At 42.0% G+C, this 20375-nt stretch overlaps 1 protein-coding gene and 1 pseudogene across 5 annotated transcripts in view; one reads left to right on the top strand and one right to left on the bottom strand.

The window, feature by feature from the left end:
• Window positions 1–20375, top strand: part of Myom1 (myomesin 1) — a 116496-nt gene that overhangs the window by 5201 nt on the left and 90920 nt on the right. For all 4 annotated transcript variants that reach the window (XM_004853188.4, XM_021265197.2, XM_004853187.4 and 1 more), the window contains exon 3: window positions 17918–18058. In XM_004853188.4, the coding sequence (XP_004853245.1) occupies window positions 17918–18058 (141 nt within the window). The remainder of the gene's footprint in view (window positions 1–17917; window positions 18059–20375) is intronic.
• LOC101726282 (BAG family molecular chaperone regulator 5-like) lies at window positions 9892–18080 on the bottom strand (annotated as a pseudogene). Its single transcript, XR_015444556.1, has 3 exons — window positions 17924–18080; window positions 10727–17561; window positions 9892–10631 (listed from the first exon to the last, which is right to left on the bottom strand). The product of XR_015444556.1 is annotated as a BAG family molecular chaperone regulator 5-like (transcript).

The following is a 20375-nucleotide window of genomic DNA, read 5'->3' as shown; positions in this document are numbered from 1 at the left end:
GTCAACTTTGCAGTTGGCTTTCCTATGTCTGTTGGTCCAGCCTGACAAATGTTGGGGAGACATTTACTCTCTCAGTCTGAAGCAATATTTATTTTCTTGTTATTCTGAAGGAAATATTTCATGGGCATTTAGAAACCACTTGCAAGGTACATGGGATCTTTATTAACATCCATAGCCTAGAGAGAGAATTGCTGATTTTCAAAATGTAGACACTTCTGGGCTATGTAATTGATACACCTGGTGCCTCTAATCCTTTTCTGGAAAAAATACCATTTTTTGTTATAATATAATTTTAAATCTTCCAAAATTTAAGTTCACAAAAATGGCAGGGGAACTGGAAAAAGTGTTTGTCTCTAGGCATCTAAAAAGTTATTGAGGAAATAATAGAGGGGTTTATATGAGTAGATATGAAGAAGACTTCCACAGGCAGACACTCCTAGACCGCTGTTGGGTTTCAGCAACGCCTGATCTACAGCTGTCATTTCGTCACCAACAGTGACCTCCTGGGAGTGTGTCAGGTTCAGTGGCAGAGCCAGAATCTGCTGGGGTTTACCTGGAATGTATCACGGCTCTGAAATCCCATTTCAGATGGAACAGGATCATTTTGTACCCTTGGTTTCAGAGGTCATATTCTGCCATGGGATATTTGTAAGGACCTTGTGTTGGCTGCACATATGGAAATAGTGTCACTGAGCCGAAATTTGTTTCTTTTAGCACTTGCTTCCAATGAATTGCCTTCCAAAGAAAAGTTGGGAGGAATTAACACCATGTGTACGTGGCAGCTTCGTTTCATCCTCCTGAAAAATGTTCCATGGATATGTTCAAGAACCTCATTTAGGAAAGCAGCTGTCTTGTAATAGAGGAGGATTACATTTTTTGGACTGTCTGTGCGTGGGGATAGAAGATGGGTATTTCATTATCATGCAGTTGTTACTATAATTTCTTGTGTGCTTGTTTCATTTTCCCAGTGTGAAAGAATCTATAGAATTTTGTGTACTTGAATTTTTTTCCCCCTGTACCAGGGATCAAACTCAGGACCTTGTGCTTGCCAGGCAGGTTTGGTGCCACTGAGCTAAATCCCCAGCCTTGTACTTGAATTTTTAAATTATTTTTATCTCTTCAGCTCTTTTGCTAAATTTTATGTTCAAATTATCTTAAATTTATACAATTCTTTAGCAATGTGTATGATATTCATATTTATTTGTAATCTGATTTATTATATCAAACATTAATAATCTGTTAAGTATATTTTATTCAAAAAATTTGCTCTATGTAATCTTTGGAAGATCTTTGGAGAAATGCAATCATTTTTCTATGCTCACCATCATATGGTTCCTTCCTGCTATGCATATATTTATGTATGTAGGTAGGAATTTATTAATGGCTGCTATGTTTGAACAGCTCAAGCTTTGGGTAGAAAAATGTTGAGGTAGAAATAGGAGGAGGAAGAAAATGCTGTCTGTTTTCCTTCATACCATGCAATGCTATGACAAAAGACAAAGAAGGCCGTCCTAATCCTGGAGGTATTTTGGTTTCTTTTTTTAGACCTAGAACTAACAGGTGCAAATAATATTTTTTGAATACTTCCAGATCTTCCTAATTGTTTCAGGTTGTGCTCAGGCTTACTCAGAGTGGAATGACTTTTTCCTTCTAAAAGAAGTACAGTACAGTACCTCTTTGGACTGTGAGCGGTGTTGCTGATGGAGGCCCTCAGAGCTGGAAATGCACCTCTGTGGGGTGCATTAGTAAGAACTAGGCCTGGTCTGTTTTTAGCCTCTGCTTTGTAGTTAGATGTCCAGTGAGTGGAAACTATGGAGAGTTATATGTGCTCGAGGCCTGGCTGACCTCTGTGAGTCTTAGGAACAGTGGCTTGCTTGGTGTCAGTGTGGTTGCAGCACGGGTTGGTTACTGACTGGGTCCAGGAAGGGTCCCTCTAAATGCCTTTATTGTTGGTCACAGTGAGGAAAAACCCTAAAGAAAGCACAAAACCTCCTGGAATGACAAGATTGTTTTTCTACTAATAATTAACAAGTGTTTTAGGGATTAGCAGGAAACTAGTCCTCATGGCCACTTTGCCACCATTAGGCAAATGTTCTCAACCTCTGTCCCAAGTGGATTCCAAAAGAGCCTTGGATGATCTAAAATGATCCGAGTGCAGAATCAGATGTATTCCATCAGCATGCACAATTATGTGCAGAGGAATTCTCAGGAGGGAGGGACTGCAGTGTTCATCAGAGCCTCAGAGAACTGCAGGCTCTCAAAGGTCAGAGCCACTGCTCTAGAAAGTCTGTGTGTAAATTCTAGACGGCCGCGTGTCTGACCTGAGCACTCTTTCCTAATTCTAATTACCTAAAGATTTAGGGTAAAGTAAGACAGATGCTTTTAGAGAATGTGGTATTATGGAACCAGAACACCTTCCATTCTTATGAGTAAGCAGATTGCATGTTCAGGTGGAAATAACTAAAGGACAAGCCTACTGTACTTGATAGAGAGGAATGAATAACTTTTAAAGCCATAGAACACCACAGTGGAGTTCTTGGAGGATGAAAGGATTTAGAGTTGACTCTTAACCCTCCACAGTAATGGTAGACATTTATTTTTTTTTAAATTGTAAACAAATAAAAATTCAGCCCATATGAAGCATTTCAGCGCTGCATCTTTTGAAATACAGAGTCTTTACAACAACCCTAGGAAGTAGGAATTATCATCCTCATTCAACAGATAAGAAAATTGAAAGCCAAGGCTATTAAGTGGCTTTTCTTCATTACCCTAAGAAGTGACAGAATATTGATCTGAACCCCCATCCTGTGTAAGCCTTCATCCTGTCCTCTGGCTCCCAGTGACAGGTTATAGTCAGCGATTTCACTCAGCCATACCACCATGGGATTTTTCTGGAAGCATCAATATTTACTTTTGCACTTTTCTTACCTTTTATTTACCCTTCTCATGCAGAAGCCATTGAGACCCAAAGAAACCAAGATTGAGAGCAGGGAACAATAGATAGGTGGCACAAACTCCAAGGAATCCTGGGAAAGAAAAGCCAAAGGGTGATCATGAGTGCCAAACCTGTCAGAATTGCACACGGAGACACACCAGGGCTCTGAGCGGCATCAGTCTGAGGATTAGGATGCTGATTGACTTCCCAGAGCACCTTGACTAACTACCCTTCACCTACAGCTACTGACCAATCCCCACTGAAGTGGCCCAGACGAGAACCTCCTATGAAACTACTAGGGTTTGAGCTGGACATGGTGGCACACACCTGCAATCCCAGCACTCGGGAGGCTGAGCAGAAGAATCGCTGGGAGTTTGAGGCCAGCCTGAACTATATAAGGAGACCCTGTACAAAGCAAAACAAGCAAAAAGAGAGAAAGAAACCACTAGAGTTTGAAAATACCATGGTAACATTCAAATTAGTTCTAATCCAGCCAGACACCAGTGCTAAAAAGAGAGACCTCTAAGCACAACCGGGACTGAGGGGACCTAAAACTCAGCCCATCTCCCACCCTAATATGGTTCCAAGATGTGTCATCAGTGGAGTCTCTTCCTCGTGGACATCTGTTGCCTGCCCTCAGCTATTGGCCCGAGATTAGTGTCTTTTTTCTGCACATCCATCTCTAGATGTTACAGTGGGGTATGGGGTCAGACAGGCCTGTTCCCACTCACAGTTAGGTATGTGACTTCTGACAACCTACTGAACTTCCCAGTGTCTTCATCTGTAAAATAAGGAAAGCAGTCATTCCTTGTGTTCTGAGGTCTCAAAGAGGCGATCGTTTAAGATGTGTAGTGCAGGAGCTGTCTCACGGGGAATGTGCAGTCTGGTCCAGGCATTATTCGTTATTCATTCATTCAACAAATATTTACTGAGTGCCTCCTGGGTGCTGAGTTCTGTTCTAGGTCCTTGGAGTAAATTACTGAACACAGTATAGTGAATTATATATTATTCTAGAAGGTCATAAATGTCATGGAAGCAATAAAAATAGAGTAGGGAAAGAGAGATTGAGGGTGCAGGTTGGAGTTTGTTTGTTTGTTTTTTGGTACTGGGGATCGAACTCGGGACCTTGTGCTTGTGAGGCCTGCACCGGAACCACTGAGCTAAATCCCCAGCCCAGGTTGGAGTTTTAAATAGAGCGGTCAGACTTCGTTGAGAAGTGATACCAGGGCCAAAATGTGAAGCAGCCAAGAGGGTCAGCCATGAAGTTATGTCGGGGGGAAGCACCCGGAATCAGGAGCAGCCACTGCACAGCCTTCAGTGAGGGGCAGCGTGGACGCTGTGTGAGAGAAGGGGAATATGACGGAAAGAGCAGCCAGAGACGTCAGAAGGTGAGGCAGGCAGGACCACTGTGGAGACCCCCTGGGCTGTTGTCAGGAGTTTGAATTCTCAGTTGGGGGGAGCACAGCAGCTTTCAACAGGAGAGTGATGCAATCGACTCAGTCGATAAGTTGTGACCGGTCACCGTGGCCAATTCAGGGGAGAATAGATGACCAAGGAAGAGCAAGAGCGGAAGTGAGTTGCCAAGATAGGAGGCGGATACTGTGGCCCGGCCAGTGGCAGAGGCTCAGAGAGAGAGAGGATGCAGCAAACAGGGCCAGACCTTCGGGTCTTCTTCCTGTCAGAACTCTCACAGAGCTAGTTCCCCGGGCTCCCGAAGGGGAGCCTTGAGGCTGTGAGAAGATCCGCAGAGACCTTCTGTACGCAGTGAGTATCCTCAGACTCCATAGGAGCCACGATGCTGCTGAAACCACCTGCTCATTATCCATTCTCAAAGATCCCGTGTCATGCTTTAGAAATACCTTATTCCATTGTTAGTGTTTTCTGGAGCTTGGTGAGAAAAGCACAGTGGAGCAAGCATAGTTGTACATGGTTCAAGCTCAGTTGTAGACTGAATACCTTGGAGCAGCTGAATCTGAATTACAAAAAAGTATTGAGCCAGCAGACAGTCATGGGAAATGAAATTCCCTTGGAAAGCTGCTGATATATCAAAGTTTGTGTTTGCCAGGGTTTGGCTATGGTTGGACCCCACCAAAACTCATGTTGAAATTCAGTCCCCAGTATCATGGTGTTGAGCACAGGTGGGACTTTAGTATGTGTTTGGGACCCCCAGGCTCTGCCCTCGTGAGGGGATTAATGTGCTCTGACTCGGGACTGATTAGTTACCTGGAGAGCACATTGTCACGAAGCGAGGTGGGCCTCACGTTCCATATTTTCTGCACGTGCCTATTCCCCTCCCACTTTCTACTATGTTATGACACAGTGCAAGGCACTCACTTCCAGCCTCCAGAACCACAGGCTAAGAAAACCTGCATTCTCTATAAATTGCCCAATTTGTGATGTTTTCTTATAGCAATAGAAAATGGCCGAAGGCAGTATTTTTACCTTTTTTCCTTCTAGAAATGTTCTTATGGCTTTGTTTCTAAGTAATATTTTAATTATTATACATAAGGGAAAAATACTGTAATTTCTGGATAACAAAAATCAAAACATTCTGGGATTTGCCTTCTGGTATTTAAGTACCAACAAAAGGATGTTACAGTGCTTCTTCTATGATAGAAGGTTAGAGGAAAATCTAACAAAAACAGAAAAACCAGTTACTAGAAATAGAACTCATGGCCTTCGCACTGAACTATGTCTCCAATCCTTTTTATTTTTTATTTTGAGACAGGGTCTCAGTAAGTTGCCCAGGCTGGGGTTCAACTTGGAATCCTCTTGCCTCAGCCTCCTCAGGTGCTGAGATTACGGCCTTGAGCCACCACACCTGGCCAGAGTTACTTCTTTAAAAGGCAATAGAGTTGTGCTCTGAGCCTCAAAGACCAACCCTAAATCCAAGGGCATAGCCCTGGCCATGTGTCAGTCTTGCTGCTGCGAACACATGGCTGTTTGTGGAGAGAGACTGGGGGGTTTCACACTGGCAATTCACACAACAATAGAACTATAGAGTGGATCGATAGCAAGAAGGGACCAACACTTCATCTCATTCAGGCGGCTCCTCCCACAGACACCCAAATAGGCTCAACAAGAATTGATTCGCCCTTGGCTTCCTATGCTTCATAGTGGAGATATTGTTTGTCAGTATTATTTGTTCTTTGCAAGTGAAGAAGTTTCGATGGTACTGAACTCCTCCAGGATGCACTCGGCTCCCCTCCACAGGTGCCTCCCATGGGGAGAAGGAGTGGCCAGCGTCCTGCATCCTGTCACAGTGGGAGTAGGCTGAGTTCTGAGGCCAGGGAAGGGCCATGCTCGCCTCCCAGGGCTCTGAGGGCCTCCGCAGGGCCTCCACAGTCCACACCTTCCCACAGATATCTCTCCACTCCAGACGCTGAGGGAGCTGCTGCAGCAGGCCCACCTCTCCCCAGCAGTCCCCTGGTGCACTGAGGATGCAGGGACTCCTCAGGCCCCGAGGCAGGTGACTCTTATGTAGGTCTTCAGCCCCCTGGACCTTCTCGGTGTGCAGCGGGCTAAGAGCACCTGGGCTGCTGTGAAGCGGATGAGGGAGACAGACTTTCAGGAGCCCAGGACAGTGCAGCCCACAGACAGCCTTAGGTTCCATAAGGCATCTCATGGCAGCACTGCTAAGTGTCTTGCATAATATAATATAACATAATAATGTCCAAAAAGGAGAACACTTTCAGTTCCTGCTTAAAAATGTGCCATGATCTAACCTGCTTAAATTAACTTCTGAAATAGAAATGGCTAAAAAGAGAGATTTAAATCTCTCTGTTTTATCCCCTCGCCCTTTCTAAAACACATACTGGAACGCAGGTCAGGCCCCCATGGTATTTGCTTTTAGATCATGGCTATCCATTAGCTATAGAAAATTACTGAAAAGGAGAGGAAAATGTGACTAGTCAGTAGCTATTTAAATCATGGAAAAACAATAACTAGAAGGGGTGAAATGTCACAGTCCTAATTAAGTTTCAAAATCTCAAAGTGAAATATTTCCTTTTGAGGGAGCAGGGAGTTGAGACAGGGTCTCCCTATGTAGTTCAGGCTGGCCTTGATCTCATGGCAATCCTCCTGCCTCAGCCTCCTGAGTGCTTGGATTATAGGCATGTGCCACCATGCCTGGCTGAAAGTGAGATATTTCTATTGCCCAGAATGAGAGAGAGAGAGAGAGAGAGAGGTAGAGACAGACTATATAAGGTTAATTATACAAAAGAAACCAAAAAGTTAAAAGGCTAGGGGATGTTTATTTATTATGACATTAGATTCAGTAAATATTGGCACTAGATGTCAGTAAATATTGATCTAATTAAATTCATGTTTGCATTAGAAAAAACAAAAAGGACTCTCCAGCCTCCCACTAACCGAGAGGTTCTCCTGAAAGCCTCCCGTTTAGAGACTGGGTCACAAGTCCAAAGCTCAGTAGAAGGCACTGGTGGGGACGCGATGCACCTATCAAAGCAGGAGTGCCAGATGACGCAGATCCCAGACCAGCTTTTCACAGTAGTCCACAGAACGTGTTGTCCTTAAAGTTTGGCAAGGCGAGGAGCTGTGGCCAGTAGAAAAGGACAAAGGAGGAAAGAGGCTGTCTCCAGGCAACGTTTCACAGGGTCCCGGAGATGAAAGAGATGGGCTTCCGACGCCAACAGAACTGCACTGGGTTGGCCAGGGGACGAGAAGCCAAGAGGACGCTGACTGCTGGCCCTGGGACATGCAAAGACTGCCTCTCTGTCGCTGGTGGACAGCTGAGCATTCTGCGTGTGCAGTATCAGGCTGTGAATGTGTGCCACGATGCAGTTTTAAAGGATAGGGCTTAGGAGAATAGACATGAGTTCAGCTTTCATGCCATTCAGGGAAGTCTGATGACAATCGCCATAAAAATAGAGCTCTTATTTTTAAGCTTTTGCACTCACCTCTCTGTCATCCTGGGATCTCCCACCCATCTTTCAACACCCAGCTCTTCAAAGGATTCCCTGACAACCCAGACAGAAACTTCCTCTCAAACCCATGAATTCAGATTTTGTCAGCACTGGTCTGCGTGCTTACCTGCCTTCCTTCCATGTGTTCTTCCCATCTTTTCTTCCTTGATTGATAATAAAACGTTATTCCCCTACTCTGCTGTGAAGCTCTCAAAAAATAAGAGTTTTAAATATATCTTTATTGTACTCTGTTTTGTGCTGCTCTAGCAGAACATCACAAATTGGGTGCTTTATAAACAATACAAGTTTATTTGGCTCATGGTTCTGGATGCTGGAACGTCCACGATCCAGGGGCTGCATCAGTGGAGACCTCTGGCTACCTTGTCACACGGCAGAACACATCACATGGTGACAGAGTGTGCAAGTGAGGAAGACAGAAGAGTGGCCAGACTAACTTTTATAACAAGCCCACAACCACCTTAACTCAGTCCTGTGGTAATGACATTAATCCATTTATGACAGCAAAACCATCTTCCTATCCTTCTCCCACCCCAGTGTCAAGGAAACTATGTGCATACTGTGGGTACTTAGTAAGCTTTGTGTTGAATAAATAAAATTGCTACAGAAGGTTAATAAACCCGTGAAGATTTGATGGTGTTGTAACATATAACGACCTGAAAAGAGATTGTTCAATAATTTTTTTCTTTTTTGGTACCGGGGATCAAACTCAGGTCCTTGCGGTTGCAAGGCAGGGGGCAGAACCACTGAGCTAAATCCCCAGCCCTTGTTCAATAATTTTTAAAGTCAACTTTCTCCTATACTTTCTAAATTATCAGCAGATTGAATGCAGTTTGTGCTTAACTTTATAAGAAACTACCCAGTTGTTTTCTAAAGTGGTTGTACCATTTTACATTCCTACAGCAAATGTATGAGGATTCCAGGCTATCCACATCCTTGCCAACATTTATTATTTTCTACCTTATTTATTTTTACCATGATAGTGGATGTCCAATAGGTCTTCATGGTGGTTTTGATTTGCATTCAGTTAATGACTAATGATGTTGACCATTTTTTATATGTTTCCTGGCCATTTATATGTCTTCTTTGGTGAAATGTCTATTTGAATCTTTTGCCTGTTTTTAAAGTTGGATTTCTTTCTTATTGAGTTGCCATGGTAACTTAAATATTTTTGATAGAAGCTCTTTATCATATATGCTTGTAGATGTTTTCTCTCATTCTCTGCCTTTTCTTCTCACTCTTCTCACAGTGTCTTTCAAAGACCAGAACTTTTAAATTTTGATGAAGTTTAACTCATCAAATTTTTCTCCTTGAATCATGCTGTTAGTATTATTATCTAAAAACTCTTGGGCTAAGTCAACACCTTAGAAAGTTTCTCTTGGGCCAGGCATTTAGCTCAGCGGCACCTCATCTGCCTTGCAAGCACAAGGTCCTGAGTTCAATCCCTGGTACCAAAAAAAGAAAAGTTTCTTTATCCTTTTATGTTTTATCACTTTAGCTCTTATATTTCAAACTGTGATCCATTTTGAGTTAATTTTTGAATATGAAAGTTGTTTTTTTAACATATGGATTGTACCAGCATCATTTGTTGAAAAGACTATTCTTTCTCCCATTAATTTCCTTGGCACTATTTTTTTAAAACAAACTGTCCCACCTCATTTATATAACATATAGATGACCCCACCTTCTCATCTACACAGCATATAAACCATCCCTCCGCATTTATATAAATATATAAATGACCCACTTATAAGGGACCATTCAGGCCTTGTAAGTGACAACCCCTTCTGCTTTATTTAGCATAAAACCTACTGCTTAGACGTTACCAAAAAATTTCTTCCTTCTCATAATTTCCCTGTTATGTAAGGTTATATCTATTTCTAGATCCTGAAGTTTCTGCATTTCAGTGCTTGCACAGCCCATTTAAAAATTATGAATGCTGCTTCTATTTCATGTTCTGATTAAAAACTCACAAGCAAAACAGAAAACAAACCAAACAATCCACACATCATATGGATGATCCAAATGGAAAGGTTAATGAGCTGTAATATTTGTCTTGCAACATCAAAAGCAGCAAAGATCCTGAATATAATTTACTTAAGTCATAAATACTGAGATTGAAATATGCACGTATAAATCACATTTGGGCTCCATAAACTGAAAGCTCTCCATAGGTACAGAAAAGTGTGTATGAAGTGCAAAACGAGCAGATCGCCTCGAGAGCGCTGGCATTTTAGGACTCCCACTCATCGGATTTCAGGTCGAGGTAGCTGAGGGTGTTCTGGGCCAGCTTCACGGCCTGTTTCCTGGCAGCCTTACACTTTGCTCACCCTGCGGGTCCGCGGCGTCCAGGGCCAGCAGCTGCTTGGTCAGCAGCTCCTCCAGCCGGATGTAGTTCTTAGTTCGGTTTCCATGGATCAAGAGGACTTCTCCCTGGACCTCCGACAGGCTTCCGAGCACATCCCAGATTGCCTGGTGTGAGGGGGGCTCCTCACAGGCAAACCGCTTCCTTTTCTTCAGCGCCTCCTTCAGGTCTTCGTGAGTGGTCAGGGTTTGCACTTCAGTCACAGCCCTTCTCCTGGCTTCCAGATGCAGGGGTCTCTTTCAAGACTTACCTCATCCAGCTGTCCAGTCAAACCCTGCAGTTCTGTCTTGGAGCTCAGGTACAATTCAAGAGGGTTCTGAGCTTGAAGAAATTCATTTTTTATTTCTCTCATCCTCTTGAGGACCTTTTCTATTTTCAAAATGGAGTGCTTCTGGGGCCGGGGATTTAGCTAAGTAGTTTCGTCGCCTGCTGCGCAAGCGCAAGGACCCGAGTTCCATCACCGGTACCAAAAAAAAAGGAATGGTTATGTCTCAGGTCAAATGCGTGTGTAGTCTCGGCTTCCTCTTCTAAATCCAAATACTTCAGTAATTTGTTGATGTCTTCCACCACCTCCCTCCCATAGTTTCTGATTTCTGTGTGCCCGCACACATCTAGAGCATCCAGATCGGCAATCAGCCTCACTACCGTCCACGCCCATCAGGAGCGCCGCGACCACACCTCTGGTCTGGTTCACTTCACACATCAGAGTTGATCTTGGCGCCAGAAGGGTGTGCATCTTCAAAAAGTGGCAGGGAAGGCTGCTTTTTCACGCAGCCTTCGACAATCTCTTGCACGGCACAGATTTTGGTTAGAGTGTGATACCGTGCTTTCCGTAAAGCGATCTTGGCTCCGGTTTTAACGTGGGTCAGCCTCAGAATGATATCCTGGGTGCCTTCCTCAGTGTCATCAGTCATGTGGCTGCCTGCGCTGTAGAAGGGCACGATCTTCTCTTTCAGGAGGGCCTGCGCTTCCTGGATGTTCTGTATTTCGAACCGAGGCGGGTGGTTTGGATCCTGCTCCAACTCTTTGAGAAGGAGCCACCCTCTTCCTAGCTTGCTGAATGACCCCTTTGCCTTCGGAATCTACAGAGTCTCTCTCAAACAGTTGCTTTGTTAGAATCCGCTCCAGTTTCTTCTAATTCTTGTCAAGTGGCAGACCACTGAAGCTGATTACTTGCTGTTCCATCTGTTTACTTCCTTTTGGATTTCCTGAAGTCTAGTAATGGAAGGATGTTGGCTTCCCATATCCATACCATACTTAGGTTGTGTTCAGTTGCACAAGCGCTCCCATTGAGGAGCAGGAAGGCTGGCTCAGCACACGTCCCACGGTCTGCGGTTTCTATCCAACGGCTCCCTCGAGGGGGACAGTCCACCGAGCCAGTCCCGTGGCGTCCGAGCCCGGCGCTCGCCTCCGAGGCCTCACGGGCAGCGCGGGCCCCTGCGTCCTTGCTCCCGTGCGCCCGAGCCTGGGCGAGCGGCCTCTCCCGCGTCCCGTCCCGGCTGGGGCTGACCGGGGTAGCGACTCCCGCTGCGCCCCCGGGTGTGAGGCTGGCCCCCTGCGCCTTGGCACTATTATTATTTTTTTTTAAATTAATCATGAGTGTAATTACTTATTTCTGAACTCTGAATTTTGTGCCGTTAATCTATGTCCCTGTCAATCCAGTATCACATTGTCTTAATTATTGCTGCTTTATAAAATATTTTGAAATTGGTGAACGTAAGTCTTCAAACTTAGTTCTTCTTTTACATTATTTTTTGTCTATGTAGTTTCTTTATATTTCCATATAAATTTTAGAATCACCTTGTCATTTCTATAAATTTAAAAAAAGAACATTTGGGGGCTGGGATTTAGCTCAGTGGTTCCGCCACCTGCCTCGCAAGTGCAAGGTCCCGAGCTCGATCCCCGGTACCAAAAAGAACACAAAACAACAACAACAACAACAACACAGAACAGTTGGGATTTTGATAAGGATTATGTTGGATCTGCAAGTCAATTTTTTTAAATGTGCCATCTTAATGTTGAGTCTTCCAAATCATGAACATGAAATACGTATTTATTTACATCTTTTTGTGCTTATAATGTTTTGTAATTTTTTAAATGTTTTACAATTTTTGATGTACAAGTATACTTCTATGTTATTCCTAAATATTTCATTCTGGTTCATGCTAGTACGGAGTTATCTTAGTTATATTTTTGCATTGTTCATTGGAGTACATGGTACATGTTCAATTGCTGGTACAATTGATTTTTTTGTTTTGATTTTTGTATCCAATAACCTGGATGAATTTGTTTATTAACACTGGCATTTTTTGTGTATATAGATTCCTTCGGATTGTCTACATATAAGAGATATTATATGTAACTAAATGTAGACTTTTTCTTTCCTGATTTTTATTTGTTTGTTTTAACTAATCACCTTGACTGGAACCTCCTGTAAAATACTGAAAAGGGGAGGGCATGGGCAGATTTCCTTGCTTTGTTCCAGCCTTCAGAAGAAGGCATTTAGTTTTTTACTGTTAAATATGATATTAGCTAGATTTTTCATAGATGGCTTTTATTAAGTTGAGGAAGTTCCCTTCTAGTTCCATTTTCTTAAGAGCACAATCTCTTAACATGTACAAATGCTGAATTTTGTCAAGTGCCTTTTCTGCATCTGTTGAGATGATGATATGGTTTCTATTCTTTATCCTGCTGATATGGTATATGGTGCTGATTTTCAAATGTTAAATCAACCTTGCATTCCTGCTTTTATATGTTGCTGGATTCAGCTTTTAAATATTTTGTGAAGGATTTTTTTTTGCATCTTTGTTCATAAAGGATATTGATCTGTACTTTTGTTTAATTATAAAGTCTTAGGGCAGGGGATTTAGCTCAGTGGTTCTGCCACCTGCTTCGCAAGGGTAAGGTCCTGAGTTTGATCCCCGGTACCAAAAAAAAAAAAAAAAGAAACTAAAATTATAAAGTCTTTGTTTGGCTTTGACATCAGGTAATACTGGCCTTATAGAATGACTTGAACAGTGTTCCTTTCTCTATTTTTATTATTTGTTTGTTTGTTCTCTGTACTGGGGATTGAACCTGGGTCCTTCACACTGAGCTACATTCCCAGTCCTTTTACTATTTTTTATTTTGAGACAAGGTCTCTCTAAATTGCCCAAGTGGGACTCAAACTTGCAATCCTCCTGTCTTATTCTTCCAGAGTGCTAGAATTACAGGAGCGCGCCACCACACTGGCTTCCTTTCTCTATTTTTTAAAACAGCTTGAAAATGATTGGTATTGTTTCTTCTTAAATATTTCCCACACTTATCAGTGAAGCCACTGGGACATGGGCTTTTCATTGTGGAAATATTTTAAATTACTAATTCAATTTCTTTACTTGTTATTGATCTGTCCCTATTTTAAAATTTCTTCTAAAATTAGTTTTTGTAACTTGAGTTTCTATGGGAGTTTTTCCATTTTCATCTAAGGAGTTTTATTTGTAGGTATAAAGGAATCTATACTATTTCTTTATGAACCTCTTAATTTCTCTAGGGTTTGTAGTGATGTCTCCTCTTTCATTCATGATTTTAATAATTTATGTCTTTTTTTCACGGTCAGTCTAGCAAAATTTTGTCAATTTTCTTGGTCTGCTCAATGAGCCAACTTTTGTTTCATATTTTCTATTTATTGTTCTGTTTCCTATTTCATTGATTTCCTCTCTACTTTTAATCGTATTTTCCTAATATTTAATTTGTGTTTAGTTCAACCTTGCAGAGGTCATGGTCAATAAAACTACAGCATAGATCATGTGTATCCAAGAGAAGCATTCACTACTAGTATGTGCTGAACTACACAAAATATTAAAAAGACTACAAATCTGCATGCATTTATTATATTTATATAAAAAGCACATGATTATTTTCAGTTACACTCCAGAAATTACTAAGCAAAGAAATATAAAAATATAAAGAATAAAAGTTTTCTTTTCAAATGATGGAAACATGGATATTGCTTTAAAACTTTAAGCAAAAACGTCTTGAACATTAATGAATCAGAATCTTCAATAGTTAGCTTTGGAAAACGTTTGCAATAGTCAATAAGCTACATTGCTTCACTCAAGGTGAATACTTTTTACAACACTTGCAAAAATATTTTGATAAGTGACCCGTTTTGGATGCATAACACTAACTATCTTTTCTTTCTCTGCTTGTGGAGGAAGCCTTATCTCTGCCGTCCGAATTTCCTTCAATTTGTGTTGAAAATGGTGAAGTTTCAGGCATAAAGTTTATGCACACCTGTAGAGATTTCTGAATGCCATTTTATTTGTTCTGACACTAACGGGATTAGCAGATTTCTAAACCACTTTCATTTTCACATATGACTCTCACGTTTATCAGTTTATCAGCAGAGTCGGTAGCATTCACTGAAGTTTTTCAGCGTCTCTTGGGTTATTGATTCAATATATTTTTTCAGCCATTTTCAAGAGTAAATTGGAAAACACACACACACACGTGTGCTCACACACATGCACACACCTCTGACTTAGAGTTCTCAGCATCTTACTGATGGCATTTACTGTTGAGTATCATACACCCCTGAGAAACATGTTATAACCAAACAGATGGCTTAACCTTTGTGTGGTACAGCTGTGCAGCTAGTCATGAACTTGAACCTGTTGTACCCCCAATATGTAACAGTATTTAGAAAAAGAGTTTGTTTGTATCTCTCAGATAAACCCCAACCTCCAAAGGGTCAATCTTTTTTCTATCTTTGGTATTATTTGTTCGTTTGTTTGAGACAGGGTCTTGGTGTATAGTCTAGGCTGCTTTGAACTCACTACCAGCTAGCCTTGAACTCATGGCAATCCTCGTGCCTTAGCCTCACAAGTGCTGGGATTACAGGGATACACCACCATGCCCCGCTATTTTTTCTATCTTCTTAAAATCTTTGGTTTCTAATGTGAGATCTTTTTTCCTAACACAGACACTTAAGCGATAAACTTACCTGTAAGCAGTGCTTCACCTATATCCTATAAATTTTAATATGTTGTATTCTTATTTTCACATAAAATATTTTCTAATTCCCATTCTCACTTATTTTTTGAACACTAGCATATTTAGAAATATATTGTTCATTTCTTGATGTTTGAAGATTTTTCCAAATTTCTTTCTGTTGTAGGTTCTTGTTGCCAGGGAAGATATTACCTGTGATTTCAATCTTCTTCAATTGATTGAGAGTGTTTTGTGGAGTAACACATATGATCTCCTTGAGAATGTTGAAAAGAACAAGTCAGTTAGGTCAAGGTGATAAGTAGTTATTCAAGTATTCTGTGTCTTTACTTGCTTTTTGTCTAGTTGTCCCATCATGGGTTGACAGTGGAGTACTGAAGCCTCTCAGTATTATTTTTCAGGTTTCTTTTTTCAATTCTATCATTTCTTTATGTGCTTTGGGGCTCTGTTATGTACATGCACATTTTTAATTGTTATGTTTTTCTAAGGGATTGACCCTTTTGTCATTATGAAATGTCCCTAATTGTCTCTATTACTTCTGGATTTACACTGTACTTTGCTTGATATAAATATAGCTTCTCCAGTTCTTTATGACTCCTGTTTGCATAACCTTTTTCATTCTTCTACGTTACATATGTGTATCTTAAAAATTAGAACGTGGCTCTTGTGGCAACATGAATTGGAGTAATTGGAATTTTTTCCTTCTAATCTGACATTTGCTTCCTATTCCTTGGGGTTTTCATTTCATTCACATTTAATAAAATTATTGATATGTTGGATTTATGTCTGCCACTTGATTTTTTTAAGTATATCTTATCATATCTTTTTCCTTTGTTCTTCTTTTACTGTCCTACTTTGTACAAATAGAATTTTTTAGTGTATCATATTTAATTCCTTTATTTCTTGCTGTATTCTTTAAGTTATTTTTGTAGTAATGGCTTTAGAAATTACAAAGTACACATTAACCTATCACCATCTACTTCATATTTATACTAACTTAATACTAGTAAGACACAGAAACTTTGCTATAAGATAGCTCCATTTCCTGTCCCCTCCTTTGTATTATTATCATATTTTACAACTGTGCATTCATAGACCCAACAGTGCATTATGACAAGTATTTCATGTACCTGTATATATAATGCAACTGTTCTAGAAACAGAGAAGGCAGTGGAACACCGAAGTCCGTAATGAATTGTGTTTGTCCAGGAATGGCATACAGGGGTGGAGGGAAAGTCCACTTTAAACTTAGCCCTGCCTGAGCACAGCCTGTACCCTGTGACCTGCTGGGCCAAAGAATACAGTCATTGCTGCTGCCTGGAGCTGCGGCCAGGGACAAATTTCACACTGGCTTCCAACTGGTAACCAAACCACAAGCCTCACTTCAGGTCTTTTAGTTTTACTGCTGATCCCAGAAAAAGAACCAGCACTCCCCCGGGTTGGGGTAAGGCAGTGCGGGGGAAACCTTCCATTCCTGTGTGGTCATTCTGAAGGATCCTAGGCAGGAGGCTGCCACACTCCCAGTCCAGGGCCCTTCTGGTTCTACACAGCGCTGCTGGTTTTCTTGCATCACTGTCTGCTTTGCGCTCTGTCTTCGTTTGACTTCAGTGATCCCTTTTGCTTTTCCAAATCATTTCAGAGATCAGAGCAGGGTCAAGGTTTGAATGGTTTGTGTCAACTGGGCAGCTTGGTTTTTCCCCTGCCACACTGCTCACCGGCTTCGCCTTCTCCTCGAGGATTCTCCAGACCAGGGGTTTCCCTTCACATTAATGTTTCTTGCTGGGGATTTAGCTCAGTGGTTCCACCACCTGCCTCGAAAGCTCAAGGTCCTGAGTTCGATCCCCAGTACCAGAAAAAAAAAAAGTCACCAGGATAGGACAGAGTTTCCATGTGGATGCCTGTTGTTCTCACCCATCATTGCCGTGGGCACCTCGGGCTTTTGCCTTGAGTCACAGATTGATTGCAGGGGTCCCCAAGCCAAGCGTGACGTTCGTATGAAAATGCATCTCCTTCAAGAACCATGCAGGTCAAGAGTCTCCCTCTGGTTTCATGAGTCCTTCTGCTCTGCGATCTTGCTCTCATAATAGCTTCTGGCTTAGTGCACTGGCTCCCTGGCAGAGCATTGGCAGCTGTATGCACACACTGGCCAGGGGCTCTGGAGCTCACCCCTGCACCCTCTGAGCCGGGGTTCAATCATACTTTAGCTCTACTGTGCAGTGAGTCTGGGGTCCTTCACACGCAGGAATATGCTTGCAGTAAGCACGGACCTTCCAAGACCCACAGTGTGAAACGCTGGTCCCTTTTCCAAAATGTGGGCCTTATTCACAACCCTCTGAAAAGATTTGGATGCAAGATGTATTAAAACCATGTATGACAGACTGCCTAAATATCAAACACTAACTTAATAATAAAGGCTACTTGAAAATATAAAAAGCATTGCTTTTTTCCCTTGAAACATTAAGGGTGGTAAAGGTCATGAGATTACTCGTTTTCTGTTTTGATTTGCATCTAAGAATGCGTTTATGTATTTGAGATCTTTCTAACTCAGTTCCACTTGCAAAGATAAAAGGTAATAATATTAGAGATCTAAGATTCTGGGAAAACTCCCCGGTATAAACTTTCTTTGATCAGTCTTTTGAATATCTTACATGCACATTTTGTTATTGTCTAACATGGGTTTTATTTCAGGCTTACCGGCTCCAGTTTGCTGCTAGAAGATTATTCATCCAGCTTGAGCCCCAAAACAAAGAGAGCAAAGCACAGTCTTCAATCCGGAGAGGAGAAGGAAAATCTGCCAGGAAACTACATGGTGCCTATTTATTCTGGGCGGTGCGTGCGCTTTCTCGTTCTGCTTTGACTGTTAGAGGTCGGCGGGTGCATGAGGTCAGATAGTAGTAATCTGAGCACTCATCATATACGGGTTGAGGAAGCTCTTAGGAAGCTTGCAGCCCTGCACTAGAAAGCTGTGCTCATTGTAAACAAGGGTTTCCTTTTCAGAAATCTTTGCCATCACAGAAGAAGTATATAAGGGCAGAAGAGAACAATTGGAGCACAATGTCACTTATGAGACTAGTTGGAATGGACTGGGATCCTTGATTGAAAACTGTTATAAGGAGAGGTTCAAAGGAATAAAATGTCTGTGATCCCAGTGGCAGGAGGATCACAAGTTCAAGCCAAGCCTGGGTAACTTAACAACTTAGTGAGACCCTGTCTCAAAATAAAATCTTTAAAAAGGATGTAGCTCAGTGCAAAGGCCCTGAGCTCAATTCTCAGTACAAAAAAAAAAAAGGTAAAATGTTGAACGAACTGAAAAGAATAGAACTCCAGATGCTATGTTTAGTTAGATGAAAAATATCTTGGTTCATTATTCACTGGGAGTAAATAAAACCATAATTTGAATTACTTGCTTTTATCCATTCAGTAGAAACTTGATTGTTAATCTATTTCTAGATAAACTTCAAATTATATCAGAAGACTGTGTCCCGCCAGTTCTCTGTCTCTATCATATACACACTTTCCAGCGGTGACAGCTTTGGAAGGAGGCTTGAGAGGAAACATGTCTGGGACACCGGAAGAGCCAGGCGGGGTCCCCCGGCCTCCGGGCTCCTGTCCGGGGACAGAGGGTTACTCCTGACACAGGGTAGTGCTCGAAACACCGCCCTCCAGAGCCAGTGGCATGGAAAGTAGATCCTCGCTGAGACCAGGAAGGGATGTGATGTTACCGACCTCTTTCTGCTGCCCTGGCGGTTCCTTTCTGACGTTTCAGAGACCTAAGTCACAGTTGCCCTATGCCCACATAAAAAGGCTGGGGATTAAACAACATTGGGGTTAGCTCTTTATTTGCTGCCCCCCAGTCCGTAACACAAACTGTCAGAGAAGCACCTGCAGGTGCCTGGGATGCACGCTCAGAACCAGCCCCTCGAGGTGCTGCAATGTCCATCTAATTCGGCAGCAGGTGGCGAGGCTAGAGGAGGAGAGTGTTCTGTCTTTTGCCTGTCTCTCACTTTGTATGAAAAGGAAACATTTAAGGGGTTAGGAGTGTAGCTCAGTGGTAGAATGTGTGCTTTGTCAGGTACAAGGCTCTGGATTCAAGCCCCAGTGGTAAGTAAGTAAATAAGTAAATAAACAAACAGCACATCAGTTTAGCCTACACAACAGTTTCAAGAGACTTTTCAACATAATCAATACACTTTCTCATTAAAACATGCAATGGAATTTATAACAAAGGGATTAAAGGTGGCTAAAAATAATCAGAACATTTTTAACATTAATAAATCCCTGCATAAATTCTGTCATAAACTCCCATACTAGGCATAGCACTTTTGGATGTTGCTGTGAGCATAAATGAAGATTGTCATTTTGAAAACACACACTCACAACCTTTACTGTCCTAGAAAGAAACCCAATAGGCATAAGGCTCTTCTTTTTTTTCCTTTGAGACTGGGTCTCACTATGTAGTTCAGGCTGGCCTTGAATTCACAATAATCCTCCTGTCTCAGCCCCCCAATGCTGGGACTACAGGCGTGCACCACCACGCCCAGCCATAGGCTCTTATATGAATTTAGAATATATTTATCATACAGTAGCTTTGGGAAATGCATTGCATCAGCCAAGTTACAGATCCAGATCAGACACTTAGTCCTGTATCAGGGTCACAGGCACACGAGCTGTGTCCCTTTTACAGTGTTGTCTTTTCTAGAAGGGAAGTCGTAGCTTTGTGTTTCATTGTAAACCAAACCATACTTAAATAACTGGGGTAACCGGGGTATTGGGTACCGGCCTTAGATGAGTTATCTAACTTCCCTGAGCCTTGTTGCCAACTGTCTAATTTGAAATGATGTTTACTTTGAGTGGATGGAATGCGATAATGTATGGGTAAAGCACCAGAATCAGGACCAGCATTAACATCATTTATTTATGTATTTGGTCCGGGGGATCGAACTCGGGACCTTTCACTTTCGAGGTAGGTGGCAGAACCACTGAGCTAAGTCCCAGGCCCATCATTACCATTATTTGTTGAGAGGAAGACCATTTCCACTAATGAGGAGGCAACTTCTGATTTACCAGTTTGGTTTTTTAGTTTTTAGTGTTTTGAGATGGGGTCTTGCTATGTAGTCCAGGTTGGCCTTGAACTTGCAGGGATCCT

The sequence above is a fragment of the Heterocephalus glaber genome, unplaced genomic scaffold, assembly GCF_053883595.1.
Source record: "Heterocephalus glaber isolate CG9 unplaced genomic scaffold, H.glaber_assembly_v1.0 deba00000331, whole genome shotgun sequence".
In the NCBI taxonomy this organism is placed as follows: domain Eukaryota; kingdom Metazoa; phylum Chordata; class Mammalia; order Rodentia; family Bathyergidae; genus Heterocephalus; species Heterocephalus glaber.
Note: the sequence above shows the minus strand (reverse complement) of the source record. Positions and strands in the feature narration are given on the sequence as shown.